Source organism: Metarhizium album, assembly GCF_000804445.1.
Source record: "Metarhizium album ARSEF 1941 chromosome Unknown scaffold_12, whole genome shotgun sequence".
Lineage (NCBI taxonomy): Eukaryota > Fungi > Ascomycota > Sordariomycetes > Hypocreales > Clavicipitaceae > Metarhizium > Metarhizium album.
The window spans coordinates 566,275-589,757 of NW_024467586.1; the positions used below are offsets into that span (position 1 = coordinate 566,275).

Below are 23,483 nucleotides of genomic sequence, written 5' to 3' on the forward strand. Positions count from 1 at the left end.
AGGTACGGAGTACGGGGTACGGAGTACTCCGTACCGAGCGGCAGTACGTACATACACGAGGCGGCATGGATTTTTGGTCCCGTACAGGGCCGGTGGCAGGGAGGCTGCAAAACTGCCATCAAAAAGGGCAAGCACTTTCGCTAGATTCCACGCCACTGATAATGAGGATTCTTCATGGATGGAGTCCTTCGTCGGCGCACTTGGCATGTCGGCGCTCTGTCGCCAGCCCGACATGCCAGCTTTCGGTAGATCCAAGGCAAACCACGCCACGGACCGCCGACTCCACGATGCTTCATGGGATGACCCGGCTGCGCATCACCAACCAACCCGTCGTCCAGCTACTGCATCGAGCCGGCGCGGTGGCCCCCAGCTTACCCAGGGCATCAGCTCAGAACAAAGCCCAACAGCCAACGTGGACGGCAGCCAGTTGGTGGTTATCGACAGAAGACGACAATCTGGCATCTGGCGTGCGAATCTGAGCCAATCGATGCATCACGACCTCTGTTCACAACACCAACCCGTGTGTCACCTGACCGCTGAAGATACCACCATCTGGAGGAATTGCGATTTCGCTGCGGCCCCAACGGAACCGTCTCTCCGCCGAACACAATGCGCCAGTCTCCGCATGAAACTTTGCCCATCTGTTATCGACTGCAGGCTCAGCTTCCATTGGGGCCAAAGGATGAGATTATTGGTAGCTGCTGCTGCACGCCAGGATTGATGACCGTTCCACCAGGCCGCATCTCTCGGATGGAGCACAGCCATTGGCAACAAAAATAAAATAGGCGTTGCCACCGAAGGTGAGCTCCACTTTTGGACACCATGACACGAGGAGGAGGGTTTTTCTTGGGCATGGCTGAGCATTTTTCCTTCTAGCGAGCCTTGACATTGAGATATCAGAATCGCACTCATGCTCCACGCCCGTCACCGCCGGCTGTTGAGACATTGGGCACGTTTCTAATTCAAAGAGCCTTGACACGTCACTTTGATTCGTTAGTGGGCCAGCCTGTGCCACGCCAATCTTTTTCTGATATTGTTTAGCCGCCGGCTCCCGTGCCAGGTGTGACATCACCAGGCACCAAGGCGATACAACTAATAGTACGGAGTACTACATACAGGAATGAACTAGCTCAAGAGGCCTCTCAGCTCCAACATCCCCAGCCGCGCCAAGCCTCAGAACCAGAGTGCGACTCCGTGTGTACGTGACAAGGCCATGCCGCGTATCAAACGGCCTGTGGCTGGAAATTATCCTGGGAATGGAAGGCACTTTGCTCGAGGCGATAACGTGAGCTATCACGCCAATTCGTCACTCCAGCAGAGGACACCCGGTAGAGACCCAATCGCAGTACCGGGCGAGGCTTGACCCAACGAAACGCATTCATTCTCCGGGCCGCTTTCGACGTCCGAGATGCTTCTTTTCTCAGCCTCACATAGCAAGTGCGGGCTGCGACAAGCTTGGGGGTGGGAGTTGCGTTGAAATAGTGGAACTTGAGCAATATTTAGCTAACCCGCGTGCTGTTTTGACAGGGACCCTTGATACACAACTGTCATCTTGTGACCTACATACTTGTACAGCTATATCAGGCAGCTGTCCCAGGCCCTTGGTACGCGAAGCGGGCTGGAAGCCACAACGGTTTGGCAATGCCTGTGATTTTTTATTCCGATCACGGAGTAACCACTCTTGAATATTGCGCAACCTTGCGCCTTTTATTTATTTATTTGTTTTTTGTCATTTCTTGGGAACAAGAGAAACCCCGGGCGACAGGCTTGTTGACAGGTTCAGACCAGAAGTCCTGCCTCACCAAGATTCATGTCTGAGTTTTTGGGACAGCAAGTCCTAACGTATGCGGTGGGACGTTGAGCGTGTCTCATAAAGTGCTACTTTCCGCGAGCGGCCCTGCAGAGGCTTGTCGCAGATCAAGTAAGTATACTCCGTCCAATCGCGGGATTCCGTCGACGCATCCGTTTTGAGACATGATGGGATTGCCGAGGGGCCCATGGAGCGAAGGATGGCTTTTCTGTGCAACTCGTGAACACATGAGCTAGTGAAGTGACGGTCGCTACCGCAACATGTGTCTGCAACCTTCGCTCATGCGTGAGCCTTTGAAGGTCAGACCGCATTTACATTGCTTAATCGTGCATTTCAAAAGGCTATGCCAAAGGAATCAACAATGCGGACAAGGCTTCAGGGAACGTTTTTACCAAGAGGCTCGATAGCATCATGTCCCCACTCTACCGGCGCTTGATGTCTTTACACCAAGCAAGCTCAAATACATGCCCCGCTGGCGGCAAGTCTCAGCGGACACGTAGGTAGTTCGTCCTCGGTTGTATCACAGGAAGGGTACAAAAGATGGTTTCTTCAGGAGTCCTTTCACCGCACTTACCTACTTGCTTGCCAGACCCAGATCATGAGCTCAACGAGGGAACCAAAAGATCCCTGTAGGAAGTGATTCGTTACACCCAGTGTAGTGTCACGGCAGAGAGGACACAGCTTGTTCATATGATTCATACGGCCCACTAGTTTAGCAACGGCAAGTATAGGCACAGAAGCACCTTTGTGCACCACCCGCTGCAATATTGATCGGCCAGAGATAACCTGTGAGGGATGGAAACACCACCTAGAACACTCCCGGCCCATAGAGCCGTGATATCTGCGGTCGAACAGAAGAAGACGCCGATTGGGTGTATTCGACCGCCAGCAAACGCCTATCTCAACAACGCCCAAGTTTGATGCCACCCATCGGAGAGACCGTGGTCAATGTCAACCAAGTATATTCGCTTCTAATGGTCCCGAGCTGCAAATGAGGAGCGTTGTATGGATCGCCGTGGGCCGCGGGCACGCCGTGCACATGGATGTCGGGATAAATGTGGGGCCGCATCGGGGCGAGGTTCCGGGCCACAAGTCCGCCGGCTTCATTGGCCAATTCATCGTCACAGCCCTTCTCAATGACGACAAGGGCTCTCACCCGGTCACGCGGTCATTCTAACTGATATCGTGGAGCCCCCAACTCCCGAGGGAGTCATGTTTCCGGGCAGAGCAATGCCCGTCAAGATGCACCGCTCACGGACTCTCCCGCCACTGTGGATGTAGATTTGGACGCTGCTCGTCTTTCATGCCATCATGTCATTTTGTACCAGGCAAATATTCAAGCCTGCCAGGTGCTGTAAAGTGCAGTCCTGTCCTTTGCTTCATGTGAGCTCAACGCTGACTTGCCTGGCACGAGGGTCAATTCGACGCCCTCCTCGACACCCTCCGCAACCGTGTTCTGCTGTGCAAACAAGCTTCGCATGCATTCACTCGCCTGGGTCTCATGACAGCCTTGTTCTACGGCTTCTCAATATCTCTAGGAGACCTGGTGAGCCTACGGCTGCTGCCTCAACAACTGTTGTCCGGCATGGTTCGCGAACCAATGCGCGGTCTTGTTGCGTGTACTGCTTCCCTCAAGGGCAGCGGCTTTGGACACTGGCTATGTTCGCCAGCCCTCGCGGACAGTACTTTCCATGCGCTGACTCGACAGAGAGATGTAATCTTGTCTTAAGTGCGTTCGAGATGGGTGTGGTGTGCAGGGTACGATGGATTTCTTGGTTCACTTACTTTGTGCGCACTATTGTCCTGGACATGCCACGATTTCAAGTGCTCTTGGCAAATACCCCGTGGCGCACCAGTTTAAAGGATTCTAAAGGGTCCCAACGGAAAATCATGTCCCCCAGCTGGTCCCATCTATGCAAGCCATGTGTCTGTCCATAGACCATTTCACCATTCCGGCTGTCCCATTCGATCCTCCCGTGTCAGCTTCAGAAACAATGCCATTGTCTTGTCAGTACCCCACGAGCTGTTTCGTTTCCGCCATGTTTTCCCCCTTTCCGTACCGGCTCATGCCAATCACGAAGCCACCTCGAGGCCATATAGGTCAGCGGGCTCGCTTGAGGATTTTCGCGGACTGCGCGTGGTCCATGTGTACGCCGACGTGCTTCTACCGCAAACTGGACGAGCAGGCCGCCGCCGAATTCCACGGCACAGGGGAATGGATAGCAGACGTTCGGCCATGCAGACGACGTGGTTGCCACCGCTTGAGATAACCTCCTTGTTGAACATCTTTGCGGGGTGTGAAGATGCGCAAAAAAATGACCGATTACGTGTCGAATCTACAGCCTCTTGATTACTGGATCAGAATGCTGCAAGTAAATTGCAATATACTTGGACGTCGATCATGTGCGGTGTGACGGCTGACGTTGCGAGAGCGGACACTACACCCAAGGCGCTGCGCCATGCCGACGAAATCAACCCATGAGCGCTCTGCATCTTGACCTTTTGGACCCTGAGGGACGAAAAGGAGGATCGTCACCTCGCCGCGCATTTATGAATGCTTGGCCGGCGAGCGTCCTGGTCCCCGCGGACTGGTGAGGATGCCCGGCGAGCCAGCACGGCCTTGTCTGTCCCCGCGTCTGCTGGGGCCTTTTTCAAGTGCATCAGAGCCATGATTTTCGCAACTTAGTGGAAAGCGGTGGATTTTGGGGCTCCTAGAGCTGAAGTCCCGGCCGTTGGTCAGGCAAGCCCGGCTCGTGAAGGATGGTGATGCTCTTGGCAAACCCGCAATGAGCCCGCGTGGCGGCCGGCACATTGTCTCTGATTCCAACTACGTACTCGACTTGAGCCAAGCGGGCTTTGAGTTCCTTCAGCCCTATCTGGTCTGGAACAAGGTAGCGGAGGACGGCACGCTTGGTGGTATACATGTGGGGAAGGACGGGGGATGGGCGCAAACGAACGGTTCACTTGGGGTCTTGACTTTATTGTTGACAGAAGCGGATCCTGCTGATCCCGAGTCCCTTTTTGGGATCAGCAGTTGACTTGAGACATGCGAACTAGGCCTTTTGGTGCCTTGGAATAGACGTGGTGTCCGGGGGTGCAGTGAATTGGGCCCTGGGGTTCCCCCTTCCAACAGGTGAATACGGCCGCGGCAAGAACGTGAAATGTACCGTTGCTGTGCATGGCGTCACAGACGAGGCTCGAGCCGAGGGCGCGTATGAACGAGGCGTCAAGTTTGTCCAGTCGGACGATTCCGGTCGGCGTTCGGGCGGGGGCCGACGACGGATGGCCGAACCAGTAGTTTCGATCCCGGCGCGGCGTTTGGCTGTCGGACTCGGCAACTACTGTCCCCAGTTGTAGTACCATAACTATACTTCTAGATGCCCAGTCTGAACTGTTGGATTTGGATGGATGGCTCTGCCCACATAGTGTCCGGACCAGGAAGCTTTCTCGCTGCACCCAAGTGTTACCATGACTAGCCTCTCGGCACCTAGCTGCCGTTGTCCTCAAACAACCACCTCCCAATCCGTGGGCATGCTGATGCTGGCATTTTGGAGTTTGGAGGCACCGACGTCCAAGAATTGTACCTCCTTGATTACCTGAGAGTCTGGCCCCGAAGACACGTCAGCTGTCTGTGCTAGGTCACGTCAATCCTAGGCGAACTGGCTTCTGCTCTTGCGACACTTGTCTCACCAGGGACAAAATCGTGGCAGCCCTGGACGACTTATGCATGGGAGATTCTACCCTCAATGCTCATCCTTGGTGGTGAGTGCCACAGTCAGCTTGACGAAGAACGAAGCCTGAGCTAGCCAAGCATGGCATGCCAGACCCAAGGTATCGTCGATTGGCGAGTAGTCGTAGGTTTTCGCAAGTACCACATGTACACTGATACAGATGCTGGTTTTGATGAACCGTGCGGCCTAGAACCCTCGTCTCATGCCGTTTTGAGCACCAAGTCCGGCAATTTTCATGCGCATTCTCGTCTGGTTCTCCGGGTGGCTCTGCTGGGAGTAGCTTGGCGTCTTGAACAGCAGTGTTTCCATACAGGCGCTTGACAAAGTGCATTCTCTGCAAATACTTAGGGCATGGCGGCGTGTATCATCGTGGCAACATGTCTCGCGCGTAGTCTCATATCCATCCCTCATCCCTCTCCTCTGACCTCATCCCTCTCCTCTGATGGCTGAAGGAGAGTCGTTCCCGAGTACTCCGCACCTCGATGCTAATACGCGATTGGACGAGGTCGCCGTCACGTGACTGTGCGCGATGAAAGAGTTTTCACTAGCCACATCGATCGCCCCGGCGCCGTTTTCGCGGGCTTCAGCTGGCCAGCCGTAAATTGATTCGTCTGCACCGGTCCGTGGGCGTGGGAGCCCTCGGCTGGCCCAGGTGTTCGGCTCCTGTGGCCCCCCCATTAGCCCGTCGGCCCCATTGTGAGGCAGGAGCGATGGACTGGACAACCAAGGGCCCAAGCCTGTCGTCGCCGGTCACGCGCTTTGCCCACTTCGACGTTCAACCATCGGCTTTGGCGCTGGCCTGGGCATTGTCTTTTTGTCTCCGTCCCTGTCCCTGCACCGAGCCCGCCCTCGCCTCATCGTCATCCGCTCGCAACTCCCATTCTCCGCAGCTTGATCGCCGCACGCGACGCGCCGCGCCTCGCCTCGCTGTCTGCCATCTCCTGCCCTGCGCTGCGGTTCCGCTCGCTCCTGCCTTTGTGCTGTCGGCAGCCCAACCCGACCCGAGCCCCGACCGGTGGTCGTCTGCGGCCGCATTTGCGTGGCGCAAGCACGCATCGCACCGAATGCTCGTGGCGGTCAACTCGTCAATTCCATCCGACATCACCACCTCGCGACCTCGCGACCTCGTCGCCGTCATCAGGTCCTGCTCCAGCGCCCGCCCGCCATCCGTCATCTCTCGTCGGCTTTTCGACCCAGCGGCTCGCCACCCTTCTCCCCCCAACAACCTGCCCCTCCTCCTCCCGTCGCCGTAGTTGCGCGTGCGCCCAGTCTTCCAGGCGCAACAGAATAGAATCGTGGCGGCACTTACGATCCTGAGCCACGGGACGCCGCTTCCCGAACTTTCCCTCCAGCAGCATCTCGAGATTGCCCCGGACTTGGCTGCCGCCTATAGGCCGCTCGCCACGGAGGCGGACTCCGAGCCGGTGATGATGGCACAGCAGGTGCCTCATCAGGCGACGGACAAGAAGCGCGTCAAGGTTTATGAACTGCGTGACAATGACTGGTTTGATCGCGGGACAGGCTTTTGCACCGCAGCCTTTACGATGGTATGTAAAGATCCTCTTGGTTCCGCCCCGTTGCGAATCCGGGCAACTGTCGCGGCTGCTGTGACGGAGCGAGATGAGCTGACCATCTACTCTTGCCACACAGACCGAAGATGGGCAGAAAGACCCACGAGTCATTGTCGAGTCTGAGGACCAGCCAAACAGACTGCTCCTGGAGACGAAAATTCAAAAGGAGGATGGATTTCAAAAGCAGCAAGGTTTGTTGGACAGCTACCGAGGTCACCGTCACGGACGCAGTGCTAATATGACCCCAATCGCATTAGAAACCCTGATCGTGTGGCAAGATCCCGGTAGTGGGGTGGATATGGCCCTCAGCTTCCAGGAGGCTGAAGGATGTGCCATGATTTGGTTCGACAAACCCGGCCTGGCCCTTTGTCAGTCGCCCTTACTTTTTCGAACTCGTGACTGACTTTGCCCAGGCGATTTGTTAGCGATGTGCAGCAAACCTTCCACAGCACGATTCCCGGCGACGACGGGCTTTCGGACGACTTGGCCCTCGAGGTTCCCGCGGCAATCAACCTACCTGCCGCGGAGCTCGGCAACCTGCCCGAAATCGAATCCAGCATGCGTATCATGAGTTCAAGTGCCAATGGCCGCGACGCGCTTGCCAAGTTTATCATGGCGGACGACTACATCGGCAAACTGATTCCCTTGGTTGAAATGGCCGAAGACCTCGAGAGTCTGCCCGACCTCCACCGACTCTGCAACCTTATGAAGACAATCATCCTCTTGAACGACACGACCATCATTGAGCACGCTGTGTCAGACGAATGTGTGCTCGGTGTGGTCGGTGCATTGGAATACGATCCAGATTTCCCGAGCCACAAAGCCAACCATCGACACTGGCTCGATAACCAGGGCCGATACAAGGAGGTGGTCCGCATTGAGGACGAGCAGACGCGGCAGAAGATTCACCAGACCTACCGACTCCAGTACCTGAAAGATGTTGTTCTTGCACGAATTCTCGACGACCCAACCTTTTCGGTCCTCAACTCGTTGATTTTCTTCAATCAGGTTGACATCCTTCAACACTTGCAGTCAAATTCCGAATTCTTGAGCGACCTATTTGCCGTATTTAGCGCACGACGACATGACCCAAAGAAAAGGAAGGACGCCGTCTTGTTCATCCAGCAATGCTGTGCTATTGCCAAGAACATTCAGCCTCCAGCGAGACAGTCTCTGTATAATAATTTCATTGCTCACGGCCTGCTCCAAGTTATACACTTCGGGTTGAAGCACCGAGACGTTGCGGTTCGAGTGGGCGCCACCGACATCTTGGTCTGCATTATCGATCATGACCCGCAAATGATTCGACAGACAATTTATCGCCAAATGAGCGAAAATGCACCCTCGCTAGTCGACTCGTTGATTGAACTGCTTCTCGTCGAGGTTGACCTGGGCGTCAAATCCCAAATCTCGGAAGCTCTCAAAGTCCTGATGGACCAGGGAGTGCCTTCTCAAGGGCCAGAGTTTGCTCGTGTCAATGGTGAATTTCCTGGCAGGCCCCGGCCTCAAGCTCCGGCGGATCCTCAACAGGAACTCTTCCTCACCCGGTTCTATGAAGGGTCTGCGCTGAAGCTTTTCAAGCCGCTATTGGAGCTTGAGGGCAGATCTAATCTGAAACTCCCAGTGCAAGAAGCCTCCATGTACACGTACCTCGTCGAGATTGCCACCTTCTTCACTCAACAGCATCACCGATTCAGCAGATATTTCGTCATGAATCATTGCATCATTCAGCGTGTTTCACAGCTTCTCAAAAACCCTGAGAAGTACTTGCGAATAGGTAAGATGTTTTGCGTGGGTGCATATTTTTGCAGCACAGAATGCGGAACTAACATGCATAGTTGCCATTCGCTTCTTGCGTAAGCTCATTGAACTGAAGGAAGAGTTCTACATTAAGCAAGTAGTTGAGAAGCAGGCCTTAGGTCCTGTGTTGGAAGTACTTGCGGAGACCATGCCGAGAGACAACCTGCTGAGCTCGGCATGCCTGGAGCTGTTCGAATACATCAAGAAGGAGAATCTCAAGGCCTTGATGAAATATCTGGTTGCCAACCACAGGGAGCTCATGACCAGCCTGAGTTACCTGGCGACTTTCAAGGATATAATCCAGCGCTACGACCAGACCCAAGGATACACCGCCAGCATGGACTACTTCCTGGAAGACAATGAAGAAATGACCCGGAAACCCCCGCCCCATACCAGGCTGATGGAGCACATCACCGTGGATCCAAGCGAAGAGGAGTACTGGAACACTTCGGACCCTGAAGATGATGATGAGGACCGCCGCCCAGACTTACGCGACAAGATTTTGCCGAGCAACGGACCACTTACACCCTCCAAGCCTCTCGTCGACTACCCGTCGGACGAAGAGAGCGATGAAAACGTCAACACGGAAGCTGAGACTGATACAAGAGCCAACAACGGCTCCGGGAAGTCGGCAGCCGCCGGGAAACCTGGCCTTGCGTCTGTCGCATCGCCGCCCGAACGATTGTCCGAAAAACGCCGCCGCGAAGAAGATGAAGAGGATGAGATTGGGAAGCTCATGCACAACAAGCGGCGAAACAGCAGTTCTTCCGAGTCGAATTCAGCCATGGGCTCAAGGATGACTCCGAGACGGAAATCATTTGGGGCTGGCTCTGGAACCGGCAAGATTGCCATAAGCCTATCGACGGCAGTGAGGACGGGCGGGGGACCAAGGTCAGACGAGGAGTCATAGGTGTCCAACGGCGTATCAGTCCAGGTGTTTCTCGGGTTTTTTCCCTTTTCGGCGACGGCGTACGGTACAATTTACTTTGCCTTCTCTGTCTTATCTCGCCTGCATGGAAGAGTGAACCGGCATGACCGAATCAGCGAGGTCGGCAACGGTAATGATGAGAGGTCACGCGGCGTTGTAAAATTTCCACCTTGGCCCATGCGTATGCGTATGCGTATGCGTATGCTTCCACGCCTGTCGCGAGGCTCGTTGGAATTCTCCATGGCAGAGGTGACGCTTGCAAGTGCGGAACCTCTGGCGTCTAGATTGAGTTTTGCTAGGACCTAGACGTAGTGCAAATGGTGGCACGGACTAGAAGCGAGGAACAGGGGTTTTTCATTTCCGTCTTCGTTTTCCGTCTTCGTTTTCTTCTCCCTTGCTCCCTCCCCTCTTCCCTCCTCTTTCTCAGCATACATCCGGAACGGTTGGTGCGAGGTGCCTGCAGTAGCAGCAGGTAGCATTCACACAAATCACCGGGGGAGGCGGGGATGAAGCTCCAAGACATTTGGCATATATGTTGCAGCTCCTAATGTATCATACATAATGAGGGGGCTGGCTAAGATGGGCAGTGCAAAGAACATGCTGAGAGGGGGAAACGAATGAATACCTATTCTCGGCCTGGATGAATGACCACAAGCAATGGACAAGTCCAGTGTTTATGATGGCGTTGACTGTTTCACGGGGAATCAACGTGATTTGTATAAGGAGAACAAGGGGGCGATCTTCCACCAGTGACCAAACTGCACAAAAACTGGACAGCTAGGCTCAAGTGTAAAATTTGCCTTGTCCTCACGCCCCAACATGCAATTCTGCCAAGCCGGCTAGGCCGTTAGGCATGAAGACCTCGCGGTCCGTTCTGCGTGAGCGCCTTCTTTTTCTAAAAAAAAAACCCTTCCCCCGTCATCTACCTGGGTCTAAACTGCCTTGACCAATTCTCATAACCTTTAATCATGGAACTCGTGATATTCCTAGGCGTCCTCTCTATGGCGACCGTCAAGTCGTCCATGCCAATCTCCAGCGAGGCCTTGCCACTCTCGTCATTGTCGAAGCGATCCAACGCCGCGATCCCGGCTTCTTGACAAATGGCCTTGATCTCAGCGCCCGAGTACCCGTTCGTCAACCTCGCCGCCTCCGTTACGTCAACGTCGTCTGCCACCGCCAGCCCCTTGAGATGGACGTTAAAGACGGCCTCGCGAGCAGCCTGGTCGGGCGGGCCGACGTAGAGGACCTGGTCGAAGCGGCCGGGCCGCATGAGAGCCGGGTCAATCGCCTCGGGGCGGTTGGTGGCGGCGAGGACGAAGACACCCTTGAGCGACTCGAAGCCGTCCATCTCGGTGAGCAGCGTGGTGAGCATGTTGACGGCGCCGGAGCCGCCCGATGACGAGGAGCCGGGGCCCTGGCCGCGCTGGCCGCCGATGGAGTCGATCTCGTCGAAGAAGATGATGGACGGGGAGGCGGCTCGCGCCCGTTCAAACAGCGTACGGATGGCGCGCTCCGACTCGCCCACGTACATGTTGAGGAGCTCAGCGCCCTTGACGGCGAAGAAGTTGAAACCGGATTCCGTGGCCATGGCCTGCGCGGAGAGCGTTTTGGAACAACCTGGCGGACCGTAGAGGAGTAGACCCTTTGGAGGGCTGCGGAGGACGCGTCGGGCTAAGTGGTCGGTGTTCTGTAGAACGGGTGGTTTGGTTAAAGGGTAGTGGTGTGTGGTGAAGGGAGACAACGACGGACCTTTGTGATGCTAATCATGCGGGACAACACCTTCTTGAGACTTTCTTGGCCACCTACATCCCGCCAATGAATAGTCGGCGGCTGGAGGTTGATATCATGCATGGCCGTGGGCTTCGTGGTTATCAACGCTTGCTCCATGTCCTCCTTGGAGAGGAACTGTTCGCCTGCCGTAAGGGGATCAAGACCCTCATCGAAGAGTCTGTTGCCGAGAATCTTCTTGGCCTTGAATACCAAGTTTGTCAAATCGTCGCCGTTGTAAGCGTGCGTCTGTTGCGCCACGCTATCCAGACACGCCTTCTTCTCGGCGGGGTGAAGCGGCGGGTCCAGGTAGTTGAGAATCTCAAGACGTTCGCTGGCTCTAGGGATGGGGAGTGCAATGTTCTCCATCAAGCGGGAGCGCTTCTGCAGCTTGACGGGCACGTCGGCCATGTAGTCCAGACATGTGGCGATGACGACCACCATGGGGAGGGCATTGCGGGCTTTGGCTTCGGCAGACAGAGCGTCGAGTTCCTCGCCAATGGCATCGATGACGGAGTACCGGTTCGATAAATCCCTTGGAATGAGGTCTTCTAGACCGTCGATGAGAATGATGCTCGGCTGGAGCGTGCGCGCCTGCTTGAACGTCTCCCGAATGGCGGCCAGCTTGTCGGTGGGCTTGATCCAGAACGGCCGTCCCCATCTCGTGTCCGCAATCTTTTGCAGGAGAAATGTCTTGCCCGTGCCGTGTCCGCCGTGTATGACGAAGCCGCACGACTCGTTCTCGCCCCTGATAAAGAAGGGTCGGGTGAAGGCGTTGAGGAAGCGGTTGATGGTGCCGATTTGTGCCGTGAGGCCGGGCACGCCCGTGACGACCAGCTCACCGCCCGACAAGGCCTCCGACTCTGCCGAAGCGGCGTCTTCCTCTGACGAGATGCGAACCATGGACGAGGACATGTGGAACTTGGCAATGTTGTTGGTGTATGAGTTAACCGAGACGACCTTGAAGGAGCGCCGCAGCCTGTTGATATTGACGCCTTCAAAGACCATGCCTGGAAATATCAGATCCGCACGTTCTGCATCGGACGTTCCACGTCACATTAGCCAACATGGGTCAACTGAACGACTGGAGAAGAAAGAAACCAACCCATAGACAGACTCAAGGCAAACTCCCAACAGGCAGGATGCCGAGTGCGATCCCCGTCCCTGTCCTTGGCGTGCTGCTGCTCCTCGCTGACGTCTTGCACAACGACTTCTTGGACGTCGGGCATGCTCTCGAGCAGCGAAATGCGCACCTGGTCGCCAATCTTGAAGGCGGTGGCCTCCTGAAACGCCCTTGTCATCATGACGACGTTGGGGCTGAGGTTCTTCTCGGGCAGAATCCACAGCGAGGCTTCCCTTCTGGCCAGACTCGGGGGCTGGTCGTCCAGCTTCTCGACAACACATGGCTTGCCACTTTCCAGGCCGTTTGTGAGAGCAATGAGAGACTCCTTGCTGACGTAGAGGCGGGCGGCGCCGAGGAGGCTCGCCTTTTCGAGGGCCGGATTGGCGAGAGGACGCACTCTTGCGTCGATGCTTTTTTTCACCATGGCGAGGCGGAGGCGGAATCGAGCCGATGTGAGCGTGGAGGAAGATTGGAGACTGTCCAGCCGAGGAGAGCAAAGACTTGCAGCGTCCTTTTCAGATATTGCCAAGGGGACGAGAAATGGAGAAGAAGACCGGTTTATACATTCCCCCCCCCCTCTCTCGGGGTAAGTATCTTGTGGTGGGAAGGTGTGCCCGCCTGCCGCACCTGCCTGTGCTGCACCTTGCGTTGATACACAAAGCCGGCAGCGCCGTCTTACGAAGTCATGATGGGGGATGCAAAGCAGTTGAATAGTTGACAAATTATTTGCGTTCGTGTTGTTTGCATTTTGCCATTTCCACGGCTGGCCCAAGTTAGACCCCTACGGTCGAATGAAAAATAAAAAAGTGACTGCGATTGATTGGCGTGGCCCGCGACCAACTTTTTGTCCAGACTCCATACATACCCTATACTTACATCTCGTGACAGCCATTAGAGCCCCACCCACTGACGCAGCTGAGCTGATCATGTCTCGACTCTAAATGCTCGCTCCCTCGAGCCTCGCAACCAAGTCCTCGCAACCCCCGACCCCCAATGATACGGCCCCAACGGCTTCGTCGCGTCGCGACGGCCGTCCCGCGCTCACGCACACGCACCCCCTCGTCCGGCCCCGAATGCGAATGGCCTCTCCTCAAGAAACGAGCCAGACCCCCAACCCAAGACGACACCATCCACAGCGGCGGCACGTCCCTCATCGCGAGCCTCAAAAGCCGACAACCACAGGCGCCCACGACAGCCCTCTCGCCCTCGCCCGTCCCCGAGCCAGACCCCCGTGTCATGCTCATCCTCCACGGGCTCAGTCCCAACCTCAACGCCAGCGACTTCTACCGGCTCGCGCCCAGCCATCTCTCCTCCTGGCAGAGCGTCATCAAAAAAGGTACCCAGACCAGAACGCGGACGAGACGTCCCAACACCCAAAACAAGGAAGACTAAAGCGCTCCAGTCCAACAACAACGGCATCCGACGACCCTCGAGCCCCTGGGCCGCTACCACATATCCTTCTCCACTGCCGCGGCGGCAGTATCCTACCGCGACCACCTCCTCCGGCTGCACAGTCTCGCCCACCACAAGATCCGCTGCCCCGGCGGCCTCTGGGAAAGCTCTGCACCGACACACCTGAGGTCGCCGACGGGCGAGGACCCGGCCTCGGAGCTGGCCGCGTACACAGCCACGTCCGGGACGCAGCGCAGCGTGGACTCCCAGCGCCGGCGCGTCTCGGCCAACAAGTGGGCGCAGAGGCTGAGCAGCGCCGTCAAGAAGTTCGACCTCGGCGACCGGCCGGCCGCGGTCTTGGTCCACGCCTACCCGCCGACGCTGACGGCTGGCGCTCTGGCCAAGCACATTGCCGGGGACGCGCTGTCGAGGGGCTGCGAGTGGAAAGTCTGTCCGCCGCAGGGGTTGTCGCAGGCCATGCGACCCGAACGAGCCGAGCGAGCCGCGGGTAGGGAACACGACACCGACACGCGGGACAAGCTGGGGGGTCGATTTGTCGTCGTCTGCGCCGACGACGCCGAGGCACGGCGGTTTCATCGCCACTGGAACCAGAGAATCCTGACGGCTGGCCCGGGGGACCCAGAGGCCGTGACAACAAGTAACGTACTTCATGCTTCGATAATAAACTGGTAGCCGCCCGTACTATTTATTCACTAAGCTCTCCCCACCTCGCCTTGCTCTCTCTCCCGTCTGTATCCTCCCATGTGCTTTGCTTCGTATCCTCTCTGCCCGCCGTCTTCCCCCTCCTTGTTTAGAATTACTGGCTCGCCTGCAACATTTAGCAGTCCGCCTGGGCAGCACTAGCATGCGGCCAGCCACTGTACTGGGAATCACTCCTCGCGTATTCACCACCCACGGCAAATCCTCGGACATAGGTATCAAGAATTCCCCTAAGCGACACCATGAAACGACGGCGCGATGGCAAGACCTCATAGCAGAACCCAGATGGATGAAAACAAAATAAAAATAAACATAAAAAATGCAAAATAAAACAAAGACCAATAGAAACTCCTGACCACATTTACTCTTCTAAAAAGACAGTCGGTGGGAACAGCAAAACACAGAGACGAGGCTCTAGAAATCGTATCGTATAGCCCACCGCCTCAAAAGCATATCCTCGTCTCTGTCTCATGCACGCGTATCGTCCGGGTTTCGATAATGGATGCGTCTCGGTTTCAGTCTTCAAAAAAACTCGTCCAAGGGGCCGGAGCCGGGGTTGTTGAGTAGTATCTGTTTGTGTCTGCGCCTGTACTCGCGCCCCCCGCTCAAAACACATACAAGACAGTCTTGTCAGTCGTGCGGCGACGACTAACAACACTTGCTGCCACCTGCATCGTTCTTGTCACCGACAGTGACGCCGGTGCCGGTCGCCTGGTCGTTCTTGGAGCTATCGATGAGTCGCTTCTTGATATCGGCGGCCAGGCTGTAGAAAGCCTTGTCGATGTTGATGTTGCTCTTGGCCGAGACCTCGAGGAATGGAATGCCGAGCTCGTCGGCCAAAGCCTGGCCTTGCTCCGTTGAGACGACTCGCTTATCTTCCCAGTCGCACTTGTTACCAATCAAGATCCTGTTGACGCCCTCGGTGGCGTGCTGTTCGACATTCTGAAACCAGGTTCGTATATCTGAAGGAACCCAGTGGTCAGCTTCGTACTTGGGTTAGGCTGCGCAGCCCTGGCTAGCGTGTGGGTCAAGCCTGGTCATTTGGACAAGATTGAACCTCAAAACCATCAGGGCTCTCAGGTGCCAGCTCAGCACTGCAGGTAGAGGCGGACCCAACAAAACGAATCAGAGAGGGGAGGGGGCGCATACTGTTGAATGATCTCTCGTCGGTCACATCGTAGACTAGCAGGATGCCCATGGCACCACGGTAGTAGGCAGTGGTAATGGTGCGGAATCGCTCTTGGCCGGCGGTATCCCAAATCTGTAGCTTGACGCGCTTGCCATCGAGCTCGATAGTTCGGATCTTGAAATCGATGCCGATGGTGGTGATGAATGAGGGGGTGAAGGAGTCCTCGCTGAAGCGCAGCAAACAGCAGGACTTGCCGACGCCGGAGTCGCCTATTAGCAACAGCTTAATCTAAGCGGGAAAGCATGTCAGTACGCATCCGTGGTGACAGGTCACGGTAGAATGAGAGAACCGCCCAAGCCGCGCCGGGTTGAAGACTGCAGCACGGCAACATGTACCGGCCGACGACGCGTTTTGGCGGCTGACAACACATGCTGCAGACCGAGGCTTAGTGTTGACGGGCTTAGAGGACGACGATGGCGTACCAGGAAGTCGTAGTTACGATTGTTCACCATGGTGACGGAAGAGCGCGACGAAGCGTATCGCGAGGAGATTTAGGCAGGGACGGTGACGAGGGAGACGTGCGTGCGAGGGGTGGCGGACGTGGGCTGTTTGTGTAGAGGCTGCGGGCTGCGGGCTGCGGGCTGCGGGCTGTAGCGGCCAGCCAGAGAGTACGGTGTGGCGAGCGAGATGCAAAGTGGTGATCTGGAGTTGCGAGATGCTCGGCTGGAGGAGGAAAGGGGAACGGCCAGCCGAGACGAGGCAGCGGCGTTTAGTGGCGGTGATGTGGTTCAAGCGGTTTGGCGTGGCGGCGGCGGCTTCGACGACTACAACAAGTCGACATTTGAGCGTTGGGGGCAGGTAAGTTGCCTGGTTACTTGGGTACTTGTCATTGGGTGCACGTGGCCAGTGGACACGCGGGTCAACACTACCAGACCAGACGGCCGGGCTGAGTACCCGGGGAGTAGTTACGGAGCAAGTTGCTAGGCATGAATTGCAGGGGGGCACCAAAAACGTCAATGGTGTCTGTCAATCGCGAGACGGAAGGACAGCAGGGGTCTTTTCACGCACATGTGGGTCGAGAAACAAAGAGGGTTCGACTGCAGCTGCCAGCGACAGAAGGAAAAGGAAACGGAAGAATGCTTTCCAGCGTGAAGAAAGGCGCGTCAACAAGGGGTCGAGACATCGGCACTGTCTCATTGTTGCCGTCTTGGCTGGGCCGCAGCTCGCATCCAACATTGAAGCGAAGACAAAGGCCTTGGTTGGGCGCTTTGGCGTTGGGGTTGCAACAGATCGACGTCAGCATTGTGATGACTCATCAGTCAAAGCGCTCAGACGTCAACCCGTCCGGTTCAATGATGCTTAGGTAATCGGACGAATTGCTGGAATAACTCTAGGTACTAATGATGGCATCGTTCATGCTATGAGGTGTGCCAACAAGTTGCTCGCCCTACGGCATTCCTCCATCACCATGCGGTTTGTGTCGTCACGGCGCTCAGCCCAGTTGCTAAACCCCCTAGCGTACCCTCAGGCTGACTGAATAGCATATGATTGCGGACTCACTCTATCCAACACAGTGTTCGAGCTTTCGGACATTTCATAACGTGTCCAGCCCGTGTGCTTCAACTCCAAGGCCCTATCGAGTCCGAGAACCTCGTCCCGGGGGGGGAGGGGTGTAATGGGTCATGTTCGCCGCATGCTACAAAGCAGGTCACCTGCTCACTTCACTTGGTTCGAGGACAAACGCAGCAAAAAGATGATGGATAGTCGGATTGCCCAGGAGGCGGTACATCTAACGACTTATCAAGAGAAGTATGTCCGTTTCCTCCATGACATGCTCCATGACATGGTTACATAACGTCACGGACCCGAGAAGCTCTTCTCGGCAGTGGATATGATACAACGTCCAAGGCCAGTCAAGGTCTGAGCGAGCAGTGAAACATTCATCAAATACTTGTGACAGGCGACTACTCTCGCCGCGGCGAGTCATATGTACATGATTAATTCAACGGCTCAAGAGCCTCGGCTGGCAAATCTTTCATGGTGTTCTTGGCCTCGAACTCAACAGGCCCGCTGACATCGTTGCCCGAGCCGCACTGCTGCTCGAGCCCCTTGCAATAATCCTCCCACGCCTGGCAGTTGACGCCGCCGCTGGGGGGAGAAGAGTTCCAGCACGCTTTGCTCTGGCTCCAGCAGTCCTTGACAGACTCCCAGCAGCCCTCTTTTGTCGTGAAGCCCGCCAGGGGCTTGGCGCACCAATTTGCATTCTTGACGACGCAGCTGTCGGGGATGAGGCCTTGGGTTTGCTTCTTGTCACATGACGGCGACGGCTCGCCCTCTGGGACGTAGACTTTGGGCCCCGGAATAGGATACTCCCTCTGCGACTTGTCGTATATGTTGAAGGTGGGGCCAGGTGTGTCGGGGGACACGTGCCCCGGTATCGAGACGCTGAACTCGGCCGGCACGCGCAGAGGGCCACTGGGTCCGCGCTGGACAAAGATCTGAGCGCAGCCAAGATAGAACTGAGGATCCCCCTTGACGGCGTTATGGAGGGCCAAGATCTCAGGACGGACAAGGTAATAGCCTGCGGGCAACGTGGGCGGTAGGCGGACCGAGAGAAAACCCTTCCTCTTGATGAGCTTGTCGACGCACCACTCCCCCGAGGAAGCGTCGTAGCCGCTCTCCCAGATCTTGACCCAGCCTGGCCCGGCGGCGTTGTTGGCACCCATGTCGTCGACCTTCTTGACGTACACCGAACAGGGACCCTTGTGTTCTGGTGCAATAAAGCCCTCGCGGGAGCCGTCGGTCCACTCGCGCATCTGAAGCGTCAGAGTGGCGCCCTGCGGCACGGGACAAGTGAAGGCAACGGGATTGCCACCGTCGCGGCCTGCACACGCACCATGGCATTAGAACCGAGGGGGTCTCAGGGGCTCATGTCGAACCAAACCTACCGCAAGCCATGTCGTCTCCCGTGATGGGATATATGGGTCCGTTGGCCGTGACATGGTCGGACGGCATGCGCACACATGTCCCGTCACCCTGATTTTTGCCGTTGATAAAGAGCGTAGTAAAGAGCGTGTGAGCACTCGCCACCGGGGCGAGCACCAAGGTGCCGAGCTTCATACTGGGATTGCGTGGTGATTTCGAAGAAGTAAATTATAATAATATGAAAAAAACCGGAAAGGAACAAAGGAACGAATGGACGCTGTGGACGAGCGCGCGCACGCGGCGAAGCATATCGAGACATGTCAGACGGTGGGCGAAGAATGGCAACTTATACTCGGCACGGCCTCCAGCTGCCAGAGACCTACCTACTTACTCTGGTAGTACTCGGTATGCACGTACAGCACTCCGTACCCAGACATACAAAGTCGCTCCCGTGTGCAGACGCAGACGGGAACAAAGTCGTCATGGACGGGACAAGCTCTCGCCCGAGTGGCATCGAAATCGGACAGCCGCCGTGACTCCAGGCCTCCAGGCCGCGGCAGACCAATCACCAGCGGTCTGTGCCTTTGGAACCGAAACTGTAAAACACACTATCCAAGGAAGGAAGCGAGCGGGAGGGGCGCCAATCGGGGATGACCCTGGTCTCGAGGCGCACAGCTGCCGAGTATTGAATTTTAAATAAACTTGGCAGCCCCTTGTGGATCGTCTGTTTCTTTCCGGAGACAAAACATTTGCGGCCTGTTCTCGATGGATCTTCCTGCGCATGATTAATTAGTCATATCCATCTCTACCAAGATGCCTCTGACCCCGGGCGGCCCGCCACCGGACGTGCGGTTCAAACACGACAAAGCCTGGCCCTCAACCACATGACTTCTGCGACGCACAAAGGTCGCGGCCATGACGATAGCCTCAGCGGCCGCCCGCGGGCCCGGGCATCCAGGCACAAAGGGGCCAACCAGAGCCCCCCTGATACCCTGTTCGTCATCTCGGCTGCGCTCACACACAGGCCATCTTGTTGTAGTTGCTACATATTGCGGCCCTCGCTGGCCGGGGTCCTTCAGGCTCCAGATGAGGAATCAAGGAGGTGAGAACTACACCACGTTGGGATGTGAAATTTGTTTTCTTTCTCCTTGGCTCCTTCCCCACCTCAGCCCGGCATTCAACTCTAAACCCTCTTCTCCGCGCTGTGCTGTGCTGCGCTGGCATCTTTGACGGACGGTGCTCCGGAATTAAGTGCTTACTTGCTCGACTCACTCAAGTAGCAAGTACTCCCGGTCCGTGCAGGTTCCGACCAGCCCAACTGCCCACGGCAAGTACCTGGGTACGTGCCTCAACTGCGCGTGCATCCCCTCAACGCCCGCGCCAAATCACCTCCTCCACCTTTGGTGTTTCCAGCCGGCATCGTGACGCTTTCTCGGGCGGCCGCCTCAGCTCCTGCAAGCCCCCCCGACTCTTGTTCCGGTTCGAACCCACCGGGCTAAAACAAGCCACGCTCGACCGAGTGAGGGCGATTCGCCGCGCACAGTCACGCAGCTCAGCTTCATGCCGCTTGCCTGCAATTCTGAACCTTTAGCCTTGGCCGCGACCATGTCACGCATGTGTGCACTCCGTGCCGACTGTGTGTGAAAGTGAGCACGTTTGATGTTTGCTTCTTCTGTGCCCAGTTGGAATCCTGGCACGCCCCGCACGAGACCAGACGAGGCACCGGCCGGGGTGCAGGCTTGGCGCCGCACGCGCCAGGCCCAGGGCCCAAGGCTCTTCAAAATGCCCCCTCACCAGCCACCAGCCACCAGCCATTAGCCACCAGCCGCCTGCCGCCACGGCACCACGGCACCACGACGACGCCCTCTCCTCGCGCGCCGAGCTGAAACCGCCAGCCCTACCTCGTCAACCAGCACAAGACGGCCGCGTCCAACTCCCTGTCCGTCGTCCGTCGTCCTCTCCAGCTCATCAGTCCGCCCGTCCCTTCCACCAGTTGGCCGGGGACGCTGCACCCTAACCATGCTCGACCGCCCGCCCGCCGCCCGCCTCCCGCCTAGAATAGCTTCCGCACACGACGACGCCAAACCTCCTTGCTTGCTTGCTAGCTTGCTTGCCGCGCAGCGCAGCCGTGCCATGCCACGACGAGCCGTCAGCCCGGCAGGCCACCTCCATCCCCAATGTAATGTCCCCGACACACCCAGACGCCCGCTCAGGAAGGCAAGCGCCCGTCCGCCAGCGCATCGACCAACCCTGCCAACGAGCAAGTAAAGGGGTCAAAGTCGAGAAGACAGAAAACACGACCCCTACTCCGTACCTTGTACCCCAAACCATTGCATCCCGTCCGGTGTCGCGTACCGGACAACTTCGCGGTGTCGCCCTTCCGCCCGCCCATCCCATCCCATTCCATTCCATTCCCGCGGTCCACGCCGTCCTTGTAAATCCTCACGAGCCATCCTTTCCTGCGTGCCCTGATGTGTCTGGGACGCCCACGCCCTACCCCGTGCCCTGCAGTAAATCGTGCTAGCCCGTCAAGACCGACGGCTGTTTGTGACCGCCAGCTTTCCTGCGTCACGCACCCGTGTGTGCCGGAATGCCCCCCCCGACTCGCTCAAGGTGTCAAATGGATGCAAAAGGGGGAACCCATAGAGATTCATACACGTACACGTCATTATTCATGTCTAGTCGGCTCTATTGGGGAGGGGGAAGAAGAAGAAGGACCAGAAAATCAAAACTGCCGCCAACACCAAACCACCACCACAACCACTGTGCGGTCCCCATTGTACGAGCACGCTACCGTCTGACCCGCTGACAGTGCTAAAGGGGGCAAGGAAAAAAAAAGTGACAACAGCTCAGCACTCTAGCATGTTTGCCAGCTTACACCTGGACGAAGCCGAAGCCGAAACCGAACCTCGTTCAATCTCAAACAGCTGAGGCACAAGATCGCCTAGACAGTCCTCCAGTCCTCTCCATTTCAGCCCAAGCACTCTCTCCGTGTCGCTTACGTCGACCCCGAAATGGGTATGGCTCTCTCGCTTGCCGGGCTCGCCGACTGGAATCTTGTCCAAATATCTCGAAGTCACCTTGCGGCTAACGTCGGCAAGCTCCTGGTTGCAATAGACGCTCTGGCAAAGCATGTAGCGGCCGCCGCCTGCTTCGGGAACAAGGAGTGCTTTCACATGGGCTTCGGCTACATCTCGCACGTCGACCCAGCATGGGCCTTTTGTGGGAGGGACAGGTCGGTTGTTGCCAGCAGAGACGACGGACCAAACCATGAGGTTGCTCGTGTTGACATCCTCGATGGTGTTCGGCTTTGATCCAGGCAGGAAAGGACCAAAGACCATGGTGGGACAGAGGCTCACCAGATCGAAGGCAGGTTTCCTCTCCGACATGAAATCCCACGCAGCTTTTTCGGCAGCTGCCTTGCTGGCTCGGTAGGCGGTGGGAGCGTTGGAGGCGTTGACGCCGTCTTCGTAGGTGAGCGGACTCCAGTCTTTAGAAGTGTATGTCTTTTCTGGAGAGGGTCCAGCAGCAGCGTCGTATATGCAGGCGAAGCTGTTCGTGTGGACGACCCGCCTGATGCTCTTGATTCGAGTTGCGGCCTCGAGGATTGCTGTCGAACCAAGTACGGCGGGGATCATAAGTTCGGTTTCGAAGTTGGTGGCGCTGTAATGGAATGGCGCGGCAAGATGAAGAATCGCACTCGGCGCCGAGTTGCCCAGAGCCCCGAGGTAACATTCTGACGAAGTGATGTCGTCGACAACGACTAGTTGCAGGTTGGGGTGTGACTTGTGTGCTTTCTTTACCGGGTCGATTTTGCTTGCCGACCTGACGGTTCCAACAACGTTGTGTCCATGGTTGAGCAATGCTGCAATGCAGTGTTGAGCTATGAAGCCATTGGCTCCAGTTACAACAACTGTCTCGGGCGGCCTAATAGCCGAGGCCATTCTGGAAGGCATGTTTGATTGTTGTCGCTGGTTAAGTAAGTTTCTTGGTTTGATAACGGCACCTTGCTTGGGAAGGCCTCTTGCCGGGGTATCGCACCAGACCCCCATACTTGGAAAGGATAGGCAGGCCTTTAAGTGCGAGGTAGAACGACCAGATGCCGGACAGCAGTTAAACGGCAATAAGCGATGACCTCGAGCCCGGCGCTGGGGAGTCGAGCGATATACATCTTTCGCAATAAAAATGAGCGTGAGACTCTCTTAGCTCCAGTCCGGCGGGTACTCACTCGCTCGGCTGGGGCCAAAGCGCGGCGTCTTTGCTGTTGTCAACTGGTCCGTTCCCAGGACAGTGACTAATAACTATTGTAAGAAAAGGGTCAACGGGTGCTATTACCAACATCAACCCTGGCTATAGGGCGGCAATCGCTGTGTTTGGCGGAATGGGCAACAACCAAGCCGCTGGCTATCAATCTGTTTAGACTGTTCGCCCAGTTAGTACTCCGTACGCATAGCAATAGTGCCCGGGCGCTTAATGCCTGGCTGCAGCCGTCGCAATGGCAACGGCGTCGCTGCGTGATTGACGAAGTTTTGGCACCAGTTGACCCGTTTCTGCACTCCCGTATTCGCCGTCGCGGAGCCACCAAGG

At 56.6% G+C, this 23,483-nt stretch overlaps 6 protein-coding genes across 6 annotated transcripts; 2 read left to right on the forward strand and 4 right to left on the reverse strand.

Annotated features, from left to right (window-relative positions):
- Positions 1 to 6,971: 6,971 nt before the first annotated feature.
- Positions 6,972 to 9,822, forward strand: MAM_05176 (suppressor of Mek1; the record flags this gene model as incomplete). Its single annotated transcript, XM_040823974.1, has 5 exons — positions 6,972 to 7,088; positions 7,192 to 7,303; positions 7,370 to 7,454; positions 7,526 to 8,889; positions 8,951 to 9,822. The coding sequence occupies 5 exons, from the start codon at positions 6,972 to 6,974 to the stop codon at positions 9,820 to 9,822; spliced, it is 2,550 nt and encodes an 849-aa protein (XP_040678133.1).
- A 940-nt stretch (positions 9,823 to 10,762) lies between these two features.
- On the reverse strand, positions 10,763 to 13,154 carry MAM_05177 (AAA family ATPase; the record flags this gene model as incomplete). Its single annotated transcript, XM_040823975.1, has 3 exons — positions 10,763 to 11,527; positions 11,590 to 12,641; positions 12,713 to 13,154. The coding sequence occupies 3 exons, from the start codon at positions 13,152 to 13,154 to the stop codon at positions 10,763 to 10,765; spliced, it is 2,259 nt and encodes a 752-aa protein (XP_040678134.1).
- A 569-nt stretch (positions 13,155 to 13,723) lies between these two features.
- MAM_05178 (uncharacterized protein) lies at positions 13,724 to 14,815 on the forward strand (the record flags this gene model as incomplete). Its single annotated transcript, XM_040823976.1, has 2 exons — positions 13,724 to 14,066; positions 14,133 to 14,815. 2 exons carry the CDS (start codon positions 13,724 to 13,726, stop codon positions 14,813 to 14,815), a joined length of 1,026 nt encoding a protein of 341 aa, XP_040678135.1.
- Positions 14,816 to 15,490: 675 nt separating this feature from the next.
- On the reverse strand, positions 15,491 to 16,483 carry MAM_05179 (RAB/GTPase; the record flags this gene model as incomplete). Its single annotated transcript, XM_040823977.1, has 3 exons — positions 15,491 to 15,804; positions 15,992 to 16,259; positions 16,454 to 16,483. The coding sequence occupies 3 exons, from the start codon at positions 16,481 to 16,483 to the stop codon at positions 15,491 to 15,493; spliced, it is 612 nt and encodes a 203-aa protein (XP_040678136.1).
- Positions 16,484 to 17,968: 1,485 nt separating this feature from the next.
- MAM_05180 (Glycoside hydrolase, family 61) lies at positions 17,969 to 19,091 on the reverse strand (the record flags this gene model as incomplete). The annotated part of the gene is made up of 2 exons (XM_040823978.1): positions 17,969 to 18,855; positions 18,920 to 19,091. The coding sequence occupies 2 exons, from the start codon at positions 19,089 to 19,091 to the stop codon at positions 17,969 to 17,971; spliced, it is 1,059 nt and encodes a 352-aa protein (XP_040678137.1).
- A 2,654-nt stretch (positions 19,092 to 21,745) lies between these two features.
- MAM_05181 (NAD(P)-binding domain protein) lies at positions 21,746 to 22,852 on the reverse strand (the record flags this gene model as incomplete). Its single annotated transcript, XM_040823979.1, has 1 exon — positions 21,746 to 22,852. The coding sequence occupies one exon, from the start codon at positions 22,850 to 22,852 to the stop codon at positions 21,746 to 21,748; it is 1,107 nt and encodes a 368-aa protein (XP_040678138.1).
- Between the last annotated feature and the right edge of the window lie 631 nt (positions 22,853 to 23,483).